Here is a 17,014-nt window from a genome sequence, read left to right as displayed (position 1 = left end):
AAAAGAGAGAGAAATAAAAATCGCCTCCGGTTTTCCTCCCTCCTCGTTTCATCAGCCTCATTTTAAATATTTCCGCGCGGCGAGTGGGGTAACGGGGGACACAGGACCCCTCGGAAGCCGCAGCCAAACCCCCACAAGACCCTTTGGAGTCTGCACCGAGATGGGAAATTATTGCATCGACCGCACGAAGGTTTTCGGCGGCCGGGCCGGGCGCTCCGCGACCCCTCCGCGCACTGCGGAGCGCTCCGCGGAGCCCGGCGGAGGCCACAGACTCCTCAGATATAATTACGCGTGTTACACCGCATGCTCGTTTATTTGCTGCTCATACAATCGTGAAGGCCATGTACAAATAACATACATGTTTTTATTTCGGTTCGATTTTTTTTTTTCTTTAGGGACAAAACGTACACAAAAGGGCAGGGCGAAAAAAAACCCCCACATAATTACAGTTTTATACAGTGCAGAAAGAATTAAAATAGGTGTCACCGAACTGTACAAAGTCAGGGCGGAAAAAAAAAATATAGAGGGGGGGAGGGAGGGAAATAATCCTTCATTATATATATATTTCTATAAAAACATATGGAGGATTGTCTTTACACAGAGACCATGATCGGTTTAAAATTTACAAAGGTTAACTAAAAAAAAAAAAAAATCTATATGGCAAATATTGCCAACAGAGATTCACCGATTTAATACTGATCAACTGAGACTACTCGTGTCTCGATTATTAGCAACAACAACAAAAAAATGTAGAATAAATAACAGAATGAGCATGGCTGTCTCTTTTCAAAGTGCCTTATTCTCTCTGCATAGGGTCTGATCCTGCAGTCTTTATGCAGGCAAAAAAAAAAAAAAATATTAAAAGCTAAAAAAAAAAGAAATCCCTCTGAGAGATTTTCGCCTGCTGGGTGTTTGCCGGCCAAAAAAAAAAAAAAAAAAAGAAGAAAAAAAAAGGTATTTCTCGGAAGAAGGGGCCCGAAGCGAGACGGGGCCGACGGGGTTGGGGCGGGGGGACCCCGGCGACGAGCCCGCTCCTCCCCCGCGGTGCAGCGCGGAGGGGCCGCGGGATGAGGTCGGGCTTTGGGGGTCGGGGCCCTTACCAGCCCCCCCCGGCCCGATCCGGCTCTGTGCCTACCAACCGGGATGGTGGCATCGCTCAATAACGATGACAAAACTGAATTAGTAATTTAATTTTTTTTTTTTTTTTTTTAAAGAAGCATCAAACCCTCATTTTTCAAACCCTTAACCCAAACTCGCGGTCGGAGGTTTCGGGGCGGGGGGGGGGGGGGGGGGGGGGGGGGGGCTGTTTTTGCTTTCCTCTCAACCCAACCCCAAGCGAAGAAGCAGAAGAAGGCAGAGACCGTCTGTGATCAAAGACCCGCGATGGAGGCCGGGTCCGGCCGATGCTCAGCTGCGGGGCAGGCTCAGCCCCGGGGCCGCACGCCCCGGTCCCCTGCCGCTCCCCGGGGCGCCTGGCTATACCTCCTGAACAAAGCCAGTCTGCAGAGACACCCCCCCCCCCCCCCTTCCACCGAAGGGGTCCTGGCGGGGGGGGGGTGGGGGGGAAGGCTCGGTGCCCGGGTCAGGCCTTGCCGGCCCCAGGAGGTGTTTTTTCCGCCCCGTATCACATAACGCACGGCTTGATGTCCTGGTATGTCACTTGTTGGTGGTAATAGGAGCCGCTGCCCGCTGAATGCATGGAGGAGGAGGCCATGGCGTTGAAAGAGAAGACGAATTCCTTTCTGTCGCACATGCTCGGAGACTGGGAGTGATACCGCGGGATGCCTGCGGGACGGGGGGGGGAAAGATTGTCAGCCATCGGAATTATATTTAGTAGAGGAGGTTGAGCGCGGGAGGGAGAAAGCCGCCGTCTGGGGTAAAAAAAAAAAAACAAAACAAACCCAAACCCCACAAACAAACAGCCAAACCCTCCGCAGCCCCCGGGTCTCAGCGCGAAACGGGGTGTATTTTTGCATGCACATAAGTACACGGGCGCTCCCGGGGCTCCGCGGGCGCGGACAGGTGCGGCGGGGGAAAGCCCCGCGGCCCGGGGACGGCGCGGCGCTTTCCTGCCCGGCCCAAGGACGCTCCGAGGAGACGGGATTTGCTTTGGGTTGGGTTTAGGTTTTTTTTCCCCATTTTGCCCCCTTGAAGGTGCCGGCTGCTTTTCCCATCGCCTGCGCCCGCGCGGAGCGTCCGCGGGGTGCGGAGCGGGGAGCACCACTCGTCCACCGGGGCCGGCGGCAGAGGCCGGGCGGAGAGGCCGAGGGCGAAACGCCGCCGACAGCGGGGCTGTTCCTGCCGTTTCTGCCGACACCTCGGGACATAAAAACGCCCCGAAAATTTGGGGTGCGCTGGGGAGGAGCGCCCGGCCGGGGACCGCGCTCCCCGCCGCTCCGGCGCCGTTAATTTGGGTGTTAATCCGGAGTATTTCGGTTAAGGCCGCGGGCGGGCCCGGCGGCTCCTCGGGACGGATTTTTGCTCCGTTTTCCAGCGGATCCGGGTGCGCCCACCCGGAGCCGGGACCGACCCGGGAGCAGGAGGGTGCCCGCAGGCGGGCGCTGGCCCCGGCCCGGCCCGGCTCGGTGCCGTGCCCGGGCTCGGCCGCTCCGTACCGGCCCGGCTGATGCTCTTTCCCCGCTTCGCTTCGTGTTTTTTGACCCGCTAACGCTCCGTTTCACACCGGTTTCTGCCAGGCACTTCCCGCTCCCCCGAAGGCCCGGGGTGATGTGCAGGGACTCCCAAACCTGCCCCTTCACCCGGCCGGCTCCCGGGGCTCCCCCGTGCCCCGAGAGCCACCCCCACCCACCCACCCCCGCCCCCCGCCGCCGCCCCCGAGGTGAATTTGGGCCGCAGGACGAAGCCCGGCGCCGGCCTCGTCCCTCCCGAGGCCTCCTCCCGGCCAAAACACCATCTCCTCCCGCTCCAGGAGCCGGGGCAAATCCACCCCCGGCAGCTCCGTCCCGGGGCCGGGGCCGGGGCCGGGGCCGGGGCCGGGGCCGGGGCCAAGGCCGGGCCGGGGCTGCGGGGCGCGGGGGGCGCGGGGGGCCCGGGCCACCGACTTCCGCATAGGCGGAGGAGCAGAGGGTGGAGGGAGGCGATGGGCCTGGAAAACGTAACCCCGAGAGGAGCTGACGGCGGGGGCCGGGGAACGGGAGGGGACGGCCGACAACCCGGTGGGGAAATCCCCCCTTTTTCTGCCTCCGGATGCCTCCAGGTCCCGACGGAGGTGGAAGACCCCTCGGGCCCATCCCCGGCCTCGCCCTCCCGCAGCTCCCCGCCTGCCTGAGCCCACCGGTCCTAGGCCCCGGGCGGCCCCGGCGGCAGAGCAGCCGCCCGGGGGAGCGGAGCCCCGGCCCGGCGGTTCCCAGCCCCGCAGCGGCGGAGAGCGGGTCCCCCATCGGGGCGAGCCCCGACGGCTGCCCGGTTGCCCCTGGGAAGGGAGGCGAGGAGCGGGGGGACGGCGGCCGCTTCCCCGGGGGGGTGCATTGAAACTGTCCACGGAGCGGGGCGGCCCGGCGCGGCCGGGATCCACGCGTGGCCGCGGAGGGCGCCCGCCCCGCCGGCAGCCCCCGGCCGACCCCCGTGGCGGCGGTCTCGGGTCTCTCCCACGCGTGTCCGCGCCTTACCTTGCAGCTCGGCGGTGTTGTGGCTGTTCTGGTGCAGGTAGGACTGGTCGAGGGAGTGCGTGGAAAGGCTGGAGGAGAGCGGGTTGGCCGTGGGGTTGCAGGGCGAGAGGGGCTGCTGCTTGATGTAGGACGCGCCGGTGTTCAAGGCCGCCGAGGCGGAGGGCGCCCACGCCGAGGCCGAGCTGGAGTAAACCGAGTGGGGCTCCATCACGCCGCCGCCGGCGAGCAGCGGGGAGGCGGGCACGGAGCTCTCGTGGTGCGGGTAGTCCCCCGCCGAGGAGCCGGTACAGCTGCCCATGTAGGAGTGCCCACCGTTGGCGGGCAGGTGGGGCACGGAGTGTCCCGCGAGGCCCATCCCCTCCACGTTGCTGGACAAATGACCGTTCATCATCCCCAAGCCCCCTTCGAGGGAGAGGCTGTTGGGGGGGCAGGAGAGCCCGCCGGCCGAGCCCTGGAAGCCGTAGCTCTCGGGGAGATGGTTGAAGCTGAGCCCGTTCATCATGCTATACATGGGCTTCAGCGCCTGGCATTTCCTCCTGAAACCGCGGGGTCGGCGGCGAAACGAGCCCTCCTCGAACATGAACTCGCTGGCCGGGTCGATGGTCCAGTAGTGGCCCTTGCCCGGGCGTCCCAGCCCCTTGGGCAGCTTGATGAAGCACTCGTTGAGCGAGAGGTTGTGGCGCACCGAGTTTTTCCAGCCCTGGTAGGAGCCTCGGAAGAAAGGGAAGCGGCTCTGCAAGAACTGGTAGATCTCGCTGAGGGTCAGGCGTTTGGAGGGCGAGCTCTGGATGGCCATGACGATGAGGGCGATGTAGGAGTAAGGCGGTTTCTCCGGCCGCCGGATCCCCGCGTTGGTCTTCTTCGCCTTGGGACCGCCGCTGCCCGGGGCGCCGCCGCTGCCCGGAGCGCTGCCGGTCGCCCCGCCGGGCGCCGCGGAGGCGGCGTCCATGGCCGAGCTCTGCGGCTGCTTCTCGGCCACGGAGGACATGGGGCCGTAGCTGCTCTGCACCGGAGGAGGAGGGGGCTGAGAGGACAGAGCCTGCTGCGCTTCTGCAGGCATCTACGGCCAGGTCCCCGGCGGCCAGCCCCGGCCCTCCTCCGCCACCCTCCCCCACGCGCCCCCCCAAAAGGCCACGCTGCTGGGGGCTCGCCGCCACTCACCCCCCCAGCCCCGGCCTCCTCCCGGCCCCCCGGCGGGGTTTCTTTCCACCGGGAGACTTCAACCCTCCGCGGATAAACAAATGGAAGCGACCCCCCCCCCCCCCTTTCCCTCCTCCTCCCACTTTATCCCTAAATCCGAGCCCGGCTGCAGAAGGCGAGCGAGAGGCGGAGGGTCGGGGGGGGGGGGCGGGGGGGCGCAGGGAGGCGGGATGGGGGGGCGGGTGGAAGCGATCTGAGCTCGGCTGCTGCGAGAGAGAAGCCGCCGGCGGCCGCCGCCTCCGCCTGCCCCGCTGCCCCTCGGCGGGCCGGGCTCCCGGGGCCGCCGCCGTCCCCCCCCCCCCGCCCCGGCGGCTTTAGCTGGGTCGGTGCTGCGGCGAGCTGCTTCCCATCGCGGTGGCTGTCGAGTCTGCCCCCGGCCCCGCCGCTCGCCTTTTACTTTATCTCTTGCAGCGGCGTCTGCCGCTCCTTGACAGACGTAAGAGCGGAGAGGAGATCCCCGCCCCGACCCGCTCCCCCACGCCCTCCCGGGCGGCCCCCTCCGCCGTCCTGTCCCGGCCCCCCTCCGCTCCCCGCTCCCAGCTGGTGGGCAGCTTTTAAAGAGCCCTTTCCACGCCGCCCTGCCCGACACGGGGGCTTCGCGACGCATCCCTGCCCGCCGCGGGGGGCGTCGCATGGATGGGGGGGGGGGGGGAGGGGGGGGGAGGGTTGTGCCACGCGTGACCGCGGCGCTGCGCGGGGCGCCGCCCCCCCCCCCCCCGCCCTGCCCCCCTTCCCCCCGCCGCCTCTGCTGAAAATCACGGGGGAGGGTGGGAAGGGCCCCACGCGGGCCGTGGAAGGGGCCGGGGCGCGGCAGCTCGGGCCTGCGGGCAGCGCGGAGCTTCCGCGGGAGGCGCAGGGCAGCGGAGGCGCTGCCCGCCCGCGGCCTCCGCGCTGCGCGGAGCTTCACCCACTTTAAACCCCCTCTTCGTGCGCTCTTTTAAGCTCGGCGGGCCCGGGCAGGATGTTTATACTGCGCAATGTAAACACGGGCTCGGGGGTGCTTTAATAAAAAGAAATCGGCGAAAACTCCTGCTGCCTCTCGAAATGCCCTTTTCTGCCTCCGCCGCCGGTCCGGGGACGGGAACGGGCTTCGGACCCCTCGCCTGCTCCGAGGCTGCTTTAGGGATGAGGGTGGGTTGTTTCTGGGTTGGTTTTTTTTTTTTTTGGGGGGGGGAGATGTATATAAATCTGTGCTGAAGGTTTGCAGTTGAATGCCAGGAGCCCGATGCTCAGCTCCGGCGGATGCCACGGGCACACACAAGGGGTGGGGGGAAGGAGAATAGAAAAGAAGGGGGTCAGGCACCTCCTCCCCGCCCCCCCAAAAAAAACCCCTTTTGAGCATCGCCCCATCAGGAGAGCTGTCATTCCAGGTAAGTCGCTTTAAACCTTTGTCACCTTCTTGCGGACCGCGCGTAGAAACCTGCGCTCCGGGGGCGGTGGGAGGGTGGGTGGCACGGCTGCGGGAGCCTGGGCTTTCAGGGCTGCTGGCTGGGAGCGGAGCAGATGTGCTGGCTGCTGCAGCCTGCTCGCTTTCAAGATTAGGGAAAGGAAGGGGGAAAAAAAAAAGAAAAGAAAAGAAATAACTCCCCCCCCCCCCCCCCCCGCCGTTGCAGGCCGCACCGCAGTGCTGTGGGTCTGTCCCGCTGCACCCTCTGCAGAGAGAGGGAGGGGACGCCCCCCGTCTTCCAGATTCGCTTTTAAAGTTTTTAATGATAATTTAATACCTTTTAAAAGAAAGATAGATACCGATCGGGTTTCCAAACTCCCTCCGCGTTATTCGCGAGCAGTTGTGAGCAGCCTCCGGGGCGCCTGTCACATCTGTGATACAACCAAGAGGGATTTCACATCAGGGGCTCCCCCCCCCCCCCCCTTCCCCTTCCCATCGTCTGCCCCCTCTCCGCAAAATAAATCCTCTTGTAGAAAGCACCGGCCCTCCTGTTCCCGGGGCAAGGGGGGAGCTTTGGGGACGGGGACAGGCAGGGGGAGAGCCTTGGGCGAACCCCAGGCCGGGGGCAGGTACTCGGGGAGGGGGTGGGAGGGGGGGGCAGTTATTTCTGGAGCTTTTCCCTCCAGGAGGAGGAGGAGAACGGGCCGCTCCGGCTGCCCGGGGAGGCGGCGGTCGCTGCTCCCTCCCGTCCGGGGCGGCCGGGCGCGGAGCAGAGCGCGGAGCACGGCGGCTGCTCAGGGAGGGGGAAAACCACCCCCAAAATCGCTTTTTAGGGAAGCGATCACCTTCCCCGGGTGCTTACAGCAGGGGCGGCTGGCGAAGAATAAGCCCTCCGCTTCTCGCTGGATTTCTTCTTATTTTTGGGGAGGGAACGCATCGCTGACCCTGAGCTTTGCTCCGCATCGAATGCCCCCCGCCCCGGGCCGCGAAGAGGGTGGTTTTCTTTGCTTTACATCGCTCTGCGCCTGAATCTCCCCGACCTGCCCCCAAAACACCCGGGATGGAGCTCGAAACACAACACAAAGAGCTCGTGTAAAACCCACGTTCAAAACCGTCGCCACCGGCAGCGTTTCCACTAGGAAATAAAATATCTCCGAGCGATAAAAAAAAAACCCTCTCCGTGGAAATCAAACCATTCCCCTTCAAAGAAAATCAGTCCCGGCACGAGTGCCCTCTCCCCCCCTCGCAGTATCTTTTCAGAGTGTGAAGATTTGGTTTCCGATGTATTTATTATAGCCAGCAAACGTTGAAAATGGAAATATATCGCCCCGGGTTTTATAGGCCTCGCCGAGGGAATAGCAGAAACGTTGGAGGGTTTTAAACCGAGCCCGTGAGTTGGGGAAAGGAGAGTTTTGGGGAGGAAAAGCCGGGCCGTGTCGTGTCTGATGTACGAAGGGGATGATGGTGTGCGGGGCTGGGGGGACCGTGCCGGCCTTGGAGGGATGGAGGGGAGAGAAACACGCCGGGAGAGGGGTTGGTGGTGACACTTTATTGCTTATAAACCTCCGCGCAGGTCCCAGAAGCACTTTCAGATTCCAGATGGGCCTCGGATGGGTTTTTGGAGGGGAGCGGACGGTTGAAGGTGCGGGTTGGCCCCCGCGGACGGGCGGGACTCGCTTTTGCTGTTGTTTGCTGGTGGTTTGGGTGGTTTCATCAGGTCCGCCCCCAGCCCCCGGAGGGGGAGAGATGCAGGGAAGGGAAAAAGAAGAAGGAGGGGGAAAAAAAAAAAAAGATCATCTAGAGCGATGAGCCCTGCTAATCCCGGCACCGTTTGGGGCCCGTTTTGCCGGCCCGGCCCCGCATATTCCCCGCGACCACCCCCGGCCCCGCTGCGCTTCCCAACCGGCTCCTTCCCAAACCCGCTCCCCTTCCCTCCCCCTCCCCGAAACTCGGCGGTGTTTTGTGTAAAAATAGACAAATCCGAGCTTTCTTCCTTTTCCTGCGCCGAAGGTATTTTTACTAGCTAATTGCTTAAGTGAAGTCAACTTTGCGACCAGGCCGGGTGTAATCCGAGTATGGAAATGTATATAGGTGGTATTGTTATAGGCGGGCTGGGTGCTGCTCGGAGAGGGGCCGGGGTGTTTCTGCGAGCCCGGACCACCCAGGGCGAGGGGAGTGACCGCCTCACGTCCCCCTCCCCGCTGCCCCTGCTTTGCATTAACACCACCCGCAGGACCCCCCCCCCCCCCCCCGCCCCCTTTTCCCCAGCACCGGCCCTTTTCCCTCCACTGTTTTGTAGGTGTTTTTTTTTTTGTTTTTCCCCCGTCGCGGCCATCCCCGCGGCCGCCGGCCCCGAATCCGCGGCAAATTGATCCCTAAATGTTTATTTAAGGCCGAGGGGGTGCGTTCAAGCGAGGGGCTCAAGGCTGGGGAGAGGGAGAGGGGCGCTGGGGGGGTGTGAACGGGCCGAGGGAGAGGTGGCATTTGGGGGGACACACGCACCCCCCAACGGTTTTTGCGGATCCATCACACGGCAACGCTTTGCCCCACGCGTGTGCGTGTGCCCGGTCGCGGGCGAGCCCTTTCCCGGTGGCATCCAGAGCCCAGCCCCGGCCCCTCGCATCTCCGGGGCTCCGTGCGGGCAGAGCCCGGCCTCCAGGACCGAGCGGGACCTGGAGAAGATTTTGGGCAAGAACAAGCCGAAATTGGGAGCGGGTGCGAAGCGGAGCTGCCGAAGCGCTTAACGCGGCTGTGGGGAGGTGCGGGCTGGCTGTCAGCCGCCGTGCCTCAGGCAGAAGTTCAGGCTTTGGTCAGAAAGGGGGGGGGGGGGGGGGGGGAAAGAAAAATCTTACACTTTTCCCCCCTTTTGTCTCTTCTTTCCCCCCTCTGCCCGTCCCGAGACTGCCCCCACCCCCAAAAGCCCACATTTTCCATGACGTCCTTCGATGAAATATTGCAGCACAGGAATTTACAGCCCTCTTCAGCTCAGGATTTTTTAGGAGTTTTCTGGCAGGACCCAGTCCCTGCAATACCAATCGGTTCCAGCGATAGTAAGCTCCGAGCGCTACCGCTTAGACACAATCGCTTCCCACAGAGATCTTCAGAATATCTCCGGGTATTTATATCCCTGCTCGGGGACGGATAGCTAGAATACTTTCCCGGAGGGATGCTTTTCGGCTGGCTGGGATTCAGACCCGAGGACCTGGGTACCGAGAGAAACAGCGGGGCTGAGCCGGAGCGGAGCTGGCACCCGGCGAGTGATGCTCCCGGCCATCCCTCCCTCAGCAAACAAGTTCGCCCTTTAGAGGCGGCCCGAAGTGTAAATCCAGGTGTAAATCCAGATGTAAATCCAAGCTGGCGTTGCTGAGCCATCCATGCTTTCTCGGACAAGTTTTCTTCCCTGGGGGGCTCCTCTAGTGACGGGGCCCGGTGCCGGGGATGCCCCCAAACCAAACAGGACCCTGGGGAAGGGATGCTCCCGTCTCCCAGCTCCTTGGCAGAGCAGTGGGGCACGCAGACAAAATGAGGAGCCATTTCCAGCTTTTCTAGCCCCAAACTGCGGCGGGTTGGCGGTAAAATGGGGATGGCGGTGCCGGAGAAACATTTCGATCCGCCGAACTTTTTGGGGTCGGGAATCGCCTCCAGCCCCCGACGTCTCCCGGACCGAAAAGGCCGGCCGGGCCGAGCCGGGCCGGGGATTCCCCTCCAAACGGGGAGGGCGAGGGGCTTCCCCGGGGCTTAACCTTATTTCCAGGCTTATTGAACTTTTTTCGTTGTTTTCTTCCCAACTTTAAACCCAAACCCCGTCGAAATCTCACCGGTGTGCCCGTGCTAGCGGAGGGGGGCATTTTTAGCGTCAGGCAGGCGAGGGCCACCGGCCCCCCGTTTCGGGCTATCACACAAAATCCGTCTGCACGGAGAGGTGAGAGAAGTTAAAACGGAATTGCCCAAATCAAGGAGGAAACCGTTATTTTCTTGCACGGGTACTAGAAGCCGCGGGGAAGGTATATTGTCGGGCTAAATAATAACCAATCTGGCGGGTTTGTCTACACTTAAATAGAGAGAGATGCTGAAAACAAACCCGACGGGTTTTGGGAAGGATCCGGCCTCCCTGTGCTGCCCCTCGGTGCTCAGTCCCGGGGGACAGCAGTGCCTGGACGTGGCCGCCCGCCCCGCTGCGGCGGGGTACCCCGGTCCCCTGGGCTGGGGCTGCGGGCTCCCTAAGAGGAAAACCCCGGGGCGGGGGGGGGGGGAGGGGGGATTGGGGGGACCCGCACGGTTCCCGCGACCGTGCAGAGCCCCGGGTCTGTCCCCGGTGCTGCGGGTCCGGGTGGGCTCCTCGGAGGGAGAAAGGACCTTGTGCGGCACGGTCCCCCCCCCGCCCAGGACCACCGAGGCAGGAGCGTCACCCGGCCCCGGGGGAAGAGGGGGTGCAAGTGTCCCCGGGGTCCCCAGCATGGGGGGTCCCCAGCAGCCGCCACCCCTTCTGCCTTGTCACCTGCCGGGCGGGGAGAGGGGGCAGAGCCATCCACGCAGAGCGCGGCGGTCCCCCGTGGGGAGGGATGCGGCAAGAACAGCGGCTGCCAGCGAAGGATGCCGAGGGCAGGGCTCGCCCGGGAGAGCGGGGAAAGCCTGGCACCGTCTCCGGGCCGTGACAGCGACCCGCCGGGGGGTACCGACCTGCGCAGGTACCTGGCCGGGGGAGGAAAGCCCCCGGCGGGTCACGGCGTGCGAGAAGGTCCCTGGTGCAGCAGAGGGGCTTTGTCCCTCTGCTCTCTGCCCACGGAGCACCCACGCTGCCCCGGGACCGGCCACTTAGAAAAGCGGCTTTTGCTGGAGGGAGCCCCGGAGCATCCCTTTGTGGGGAAAAAAAAACCCCAACCCACCCGTGGGCCGTTTTCCCGGGTCCTTTGCTGCAGGGAGAGGGGCTGGGTTGCAGAGCGGCCTTTCAGCCCCCAGGCAAAGGGGCAGCACACGGCAGGCGGAGCGGGGGGGGCTGCACCGGCCAAGGCAAAGGCCCGCGGCCCGGGTCGGAGGGGCTGCAGCCGGCTTTGCCTGCCCGCCCCGGGGAGACCCCCCCTTGCCCGGCCCGGGGTCAGCCCGCACAGCTACCGCCCGTGTCCCAGGGCAACCTTCTGATTTTTTAAACCTTGTTTCTGGAATAAATCCCACATCTAACCGTTTCCCCCCGCTTCCCCAACCCAAAGCGGGGGAGGTTCGGGACTCGTGCTCACAAACAACGTGAAAAATCCCCGCTGTAAACAACTGCGGTTCCCCTCTCCCCGCTCCCCTTTTTGCGGCGACGTGGGGATGGCTTTCCTTGGAAGCTCTCCCGGCAAAAACTGTTTTCCATCGTTATTATTATTATTATTATTATTATTTTTTTAATGAGTAAACTCCCAACTAATGATATATCGCTTAATTGGTGGACCCTGGCCGCCCTGTAGTGCACCAGCGGGCTCTGGAGCCACGCTGCGGGGTGCCGCAGATTCGGGACCCCCTTTGCTTTGCAGTTATCGGCGCAGAGAGTTAAAAGACACTGAAAATTGGTTAACCATCTTCCCCACCTCCTTAGAAAAAAACAGAAGAGCGCCTCGTAAAACGATCCCTTTTGCACGACCGGTCCCTAGCTAAATATTATAAGCGATTTTTGGGGGGCTTTAAAAACGTTCTGCAGGGAACAGCGTGTTCGGTTGGCATCCCCGGGAAAGATGCTCAGTGGACACATGAAATGCCCGACCCAAGGTGGGAAGGCTTTCCGCAGCACTGGTTATCATGCCCCGAAGTTAACCGATTTCTGCAGCGAAGCGGTTGCTTTTTGTGAGGCTGATAACGGGAACGGGTCCATCCATCTTCCCCTGCGCATCGGGGTTTCTCGGGGAAGGGGATGTGCGTGTGCGAAAGCCGGGGAGGAAAGGGGAAGAAATCTGTAAAAAAAAAAAACCACCAAAACTGGCGCGGAACTCACTAAAAATTCGAATAACGAACCCCGAAGTGGTTTTGCTTTTCCTGTTTTCAGAATCGCTCGTGGAATTGTAAAACGCCCCAGCGCGTTTTGCGGAGCACCCTCAGCTCCGCGCTCTTAATCTCCCTTTAATTCCACTTCTTAAAATACGCAAAATCATTTTGCACCTAACCCCCTTAAAATCGGTGAATGGGGGAACTCCTGCCCGGCCCCCAAGGTGCTGGAAGCAAATCTCCTTCTCCAGCAGATTTTGCGGGCTACCTGCGAGGAACGATGCTGCCCGAGGGCGTGGGTTGCAGCGTAATCCTTTTTCTTCCAGGATTATTCGTTTCTCCTTTGGAAACGATCGAATTTGAGTGTTTCACTCAAAGCACCGCGGGCTCAAGGACTTTTCTCCCCCCTCAGCGGTGTTTCCCCCACCGAAGCGGGGGTTGAAGCCGCAGCCGCGGAGCTCTTGCGGGGACGGGGTCGGGGGAGCTGCCGGTGCCCGGGGCAGAGGCAGCCCCGGGTCGCCCGTGTCCCCCCCGCCACGCGTGGGACGGGGCGAGCCGCGGGCGGTGCCGTCGGGGCACGGTGCTGAGCCCTTAAAGCGCATCGAAATCTGCCTGCACAGCCCTGGCGTTGGGGAGGGAGCGGGTCCGACCCGCGGGGGGATTCAAACCCTCCCGATTAAGGTTAAACGGCTGCGATTAAACCAAATACAGCCGTTTGTCGTGAGATTTGCGCTGGCATATCGGGAAAGGTCTTTTTCTTTACATGGGGAAGAGGGTCTAGAGCAGCGCTGGAGCGGAGCCCTGGGTCTGGTTTGCCCCGCAGCCCCAGAAGAGGAAAACAGAAGTGCCTCCACGTACTGAAATAGATAAATGGGAGTAGAGAGAGACTGACCTGGAGGGGAGAGAAGGAGAGGGAACGAGAGAGTGAGGAAGAAGAAAGACAGAACAGGCAGAACGACAGACAGAAGTACATACACTAAGACAGAAAGACAGAAAAAAAAAAAAAAGGAAAGAAAAAGAGATAGGAACTAGAACTAGAAAGACGGAGAATATGAAAAAGAGAGAAACAAAGAGAAAGGAGAGAGAAAAAGAGAAAATAAGACAGAGAAATGAAGAGAGAGTGAGAAAGAAAGAAAGAAAGGGTGAAAGAAAGAAACGGAGAAACAGGGGGACAGAGGCAAAAGAGGGAAACAAAAATTAAGAAAGAAATAAAGAGAAAGAGAAAAATAGAGAGAAAGAGGAAAAGCTGGAAAGAAGGAAAGAAAGAAAAAGAGAGAGAAAAAGACAAAGAAAGAAAGGGAGAAAGGGAGAAAAGGAGAAAGGCAGAAAGAAAGAGACAGAAAAAGAGAAAGAAAGGAAAAGAGAGAGAATGAGAGAACGAAGAAAGAACAAGAGAACGAGAGAACGAAGAAAGAAAGAAAGAAAGAATGAAGAAAGAAAGAAAGGAAGAAAGGAAGAAAGGAAGCAAATAGAAGGAAGGAAGAAAAGGGAAGGAAGGAAGAAAGAGAGAGAGAGAGAAAGGAAGAAAGAGAGAAAAAGGAAAAAAGCGAAAAAGAGAAGGATCAAAAGAGCAAAAGAAAAGAGAAAGGAAAAAAGAAAGAAAAGAGGGAAAGGCAGAAAAGGGGAGAAGGAGAGAGAAAGCTCGAAAGCAAAAAAAAAAAAGCAAGCGAGAAAGCAAGTACGAAAAGGGAAATGTATTTCCTGCAAAACCAATAGTAAGACATAGACAATATAAATTTTCCCTGGAAAACAGGGGTGAGCCGGGAGGAAAACGCTCCCGCGGGCAGAGCAGCCCGGCCGCGGGCGCTGCCCGTCCCGTCCCGTCCCGGCGGGGCTGCGGGCGCCCCGGTACCTGCCCTCCCCGGCCGCCCCGACGGCGGGCAGCCCGCTCCCGTGCCCGGTGCCCTTAACCGTGCCCCTGGACGCCGCGAAACGGAGGGAAGAAAGAACAGCACCGCGGGTTTGGGTTTGGGTTATTTGGGTTTGGGTAGGGGGGATTTGGTTCGATGTTTTATTGTTTCCCTAATCTTTTCCCGGAGGGAGGAATTGGCGGTGCGAGAAGGGCTCTGCCTATACATTCCCCCCACACACACACACCCCCCGGGGCAGGGACACGAACGAGAACACAGGTTTAACACCGATTTCCGCGTGGGTTTTCCACGCAGCTCCTTGCCCCGCGGCTCGCCGGGCTGCGCACGCCGCTCCGCGCCCGTTAAACCCGGCTTAATACCCGCGCCGAAAGCGGCGCGACCGGCTCCTCATTTACTTCACTGGCTTAGTAGGTGGCCGTGTATATTTTTGTTGAAGTAGTGTTTATGTTAATGAAAAAGGCTGAGATTACAAACAGACCACTGAATGCCCGGGATGTTGCTGCCGGATTGGTCTAAGCTGTGTACTTTAAACCTAATCAGTTTTTGGGAGCAAATACGATTTTTTTTTTTTTTTTAATTTATTATTTTTAGCAGAAAGACATTTGGGATCTTTGGGGAGCCCCGTGCCTCCCCTTCCCCCCGGTTTCGGGGCTGCGTTTCCCGGCGTAGCGGGCAGGGACGAAGGAGGGTTGCAGTGAAAAACACCTCCAAGAATTAGCCATAAAACCAACGACAACGACCCTTGGGCTCCTGAAGGAGGGCAGGGGAGAAGGGGGTTCAGCTCGCCCTCCCCGAGTCCCCCCCGACCCCGCAGAGGGGTTTTCGTGTCCCGGTGGCAAACGGGTGCGTGTCCCCCAAAACCTCGGCTGCGAACCGCGGGCGCGGTGGGGATGGGTCGTGCTCAGGGGTTTTTCTTTGCCGGGTGGAATTAGGCAGAACCTGAAATCCGCTCCAAAATCCCCGGTAATTTATCCCTTTAGGATGGTAAAAAAAGATAGATACATATAATTCCATTTAAAATGCTAACTAAGCAGGAATCAATTCATCAATTTACACAAAAATAAAAATACAGATTTTTTTTTTTTCTGGGGGGGGGAGCAGCAATCATCATCCTGTTACTTTGATTTCAGAGTGTGACTTTGGGGTCTGTCGCACTCTGTTTTTCTTAACAAAAACCCTCCCTCCAAAATTATTCCTGCCCCCCCCAACCGTTTCTATCCCCGTCTGCATTTGCATGCTTAAACTATTGATAGCGATAGTTAAAAAAAAATCAGTTTTTTGCAGACATTTTTTCCCCACTCGATAATTTCCCGGCGTGGAGGGATCCACCTTGGGTCCCAGCGAGCTGGTTTCTCCCCCCAGGAGCTCCGCGAGCAAACGTGCGCGCAGCGTTTGGCATCTCGCTCCTTTTCAACACTTTCCTTTTGTGGGCAAAAGCTCTCGGCGGAGGAGCCTCTCCGGCAGAGCCAGGCAGACCTGGAGGATTTGTACATTCAGATGTTTTACTACTGTTATGATTCCTCATTGACTGAAGCACAAAGAAAATCGGAGCGTAAACAAGTCGCTGTTGGAAGGGGATGCAAACAAAATTTGGGGCGAGTGAAGGGATTCAAGAAAACAAGGGGAAAAAAGGGAAAATGAGAAAACCCTACTCGAAGTTTTCCCCATGCAATGTCTGTGCTGCACTAGAGCTGCAGGGGGGATTTCCCCCCGGGTTTGGGGGGCAGAGGAGTGCTCTGAAAACAGCTTTTTCTCCCTTAAAAAATCTTTAGGGGGTCAAACTGTCTCCTCGTGGAAACGGGAGATTCCCAGCGCAGGGCTTAGTGCGGACCGCAGAGGGGGTCTCTTTGTTCTCTCCTCGCACCTGGAATTAGCCTTTATTCCATGATGTTCTTTTTCCTCTTCTTTCTTTTTTTTTGGGGGGAAAACATTGTTTTTTCCCCATGACATTAAGTGATTCTGTAGGAAGCATTGTCAGGGCAAAAAAAGCCCCAAACCCGGTAAAGTAGATGGCTTTGGAGAAAATGTCACCAAAAGGAAGCCTGTGCTGTTAGAGCCAGGTAGGCCCTGCAGAGGTGCCTGGGGTGGGGGGCAGCGGGGCAGGGGGTCCAGGGGTCCCCCAAACACACAGCCCCTCACTGGTGCTCACCCTGAAGCAGGGACAGCCCTTGTGCTGGTCGCTGCGGGCAGCCCCTGCGTGGGGACCAGCTAAAGGATGGGCACAAAGGGCTGTCCCCTACCCCGACACACACACACGTGTGCGCGCGCACACACACACATACACACACTTATAGACACCCCCCCCCCCCCCTCTAACCCCCACATCCGACCGCGCTGCTCTCTAGAAGCACTAATGATGCCGCAGACCAGCTATGCGGTGTGAGGCAAAAGCAGATGAAAGTGATGTCACATTAATGTCAGCTCACAACTCGAGCCCACACAGCCTTGATTGCTCTTATTAATCTTGCCAATTTGTCTGTCAGCACTTGGCTAATCCCTAAATAGCCTCCCAACAGGTGCTTTATGCTTCCGCCACATCCCTGCTCCCCGGCACCCCCCAGGAGCCCCGCTCGCCCTCCCCGGTGACACCGGCTTTCTCCTGTCCATCTGGGACCGGCTCTTTTCCCCCGGGAGGGCTGGAGGGGAGAGAGGCGACTTTGCAGATGTTGTTTAGTCTGTCCAAAGAGGGGTCAGAGCTTTGGGCTTCCCAAAAGGAAGTGATGACCCAGGGGGTGAGGAGGTGCTGGAGAAACCAGGGGGGTGGCAGAGGGGAATTACCTGGTGGTAACGAGGGGGTGAGAAAACCCTCCGCGTGGGCTTAGCCCCACATCGCAATTAGAAAACACATTTACGGCACCCTCCGCCTCAACTATCGCGCAATAGCGAGCCCTGTTGTTTTTATTTGTCATGGGTTTGGTGGTTTTATTGAGAGGGGAGAGAAGATTAAAACAAAAGGTCCGAACTGAAGT

The 17,014-nt window shown here is 59.7% G+C and overlaps 1 protein-coding gene across 1 annotated transcript; it reads right to left on the bottom strand.

Moving 5' to 3' along the window:
• Positions 1–1,624: 1,624 nt before the first annotated feature.
• FOXF1 (forkhead box F1) lies at positions 1,625–4,689 on the bottom strand. Its single transcript, XM_076348828.1, has 2 exons — positions 3,630–4,689; positions 1,625–1,785 (listed from the first exon to the last, which is right to left on the bottom strand). Exons 1-2 carry the CDS (start codon positions 4,687–4,689, stop codon positions 1,625–1,627), a joined length of 1,221 nt encoding a protein of 406 aa, XP_076204943.1.
• Between the last annotated feature and the right edge of the window lie 12,325 nt (positions 4,690–17,014).

The sequence above is a fragment of the Aptenodytes patagonicus genome, chromosome 11, assembly GCF_965638725.1.
Source record: "Aptenodytes patagonicus chromosome 11, bAptPat1.pri.cur, whole genome shotgun sequence".
Lineage (NCBI taxonomy): Eukaryota > Metazoa > Chordata > Aves > Sphenisciformes > Spheniscidae > Aptenodytes > Aptenodytes patagonicus.
The sequence above is the reverse complement of the archived record's forward strand: the minus strand, read 5'-3'. Positions and strand labels throughout refer to the sequence as shown.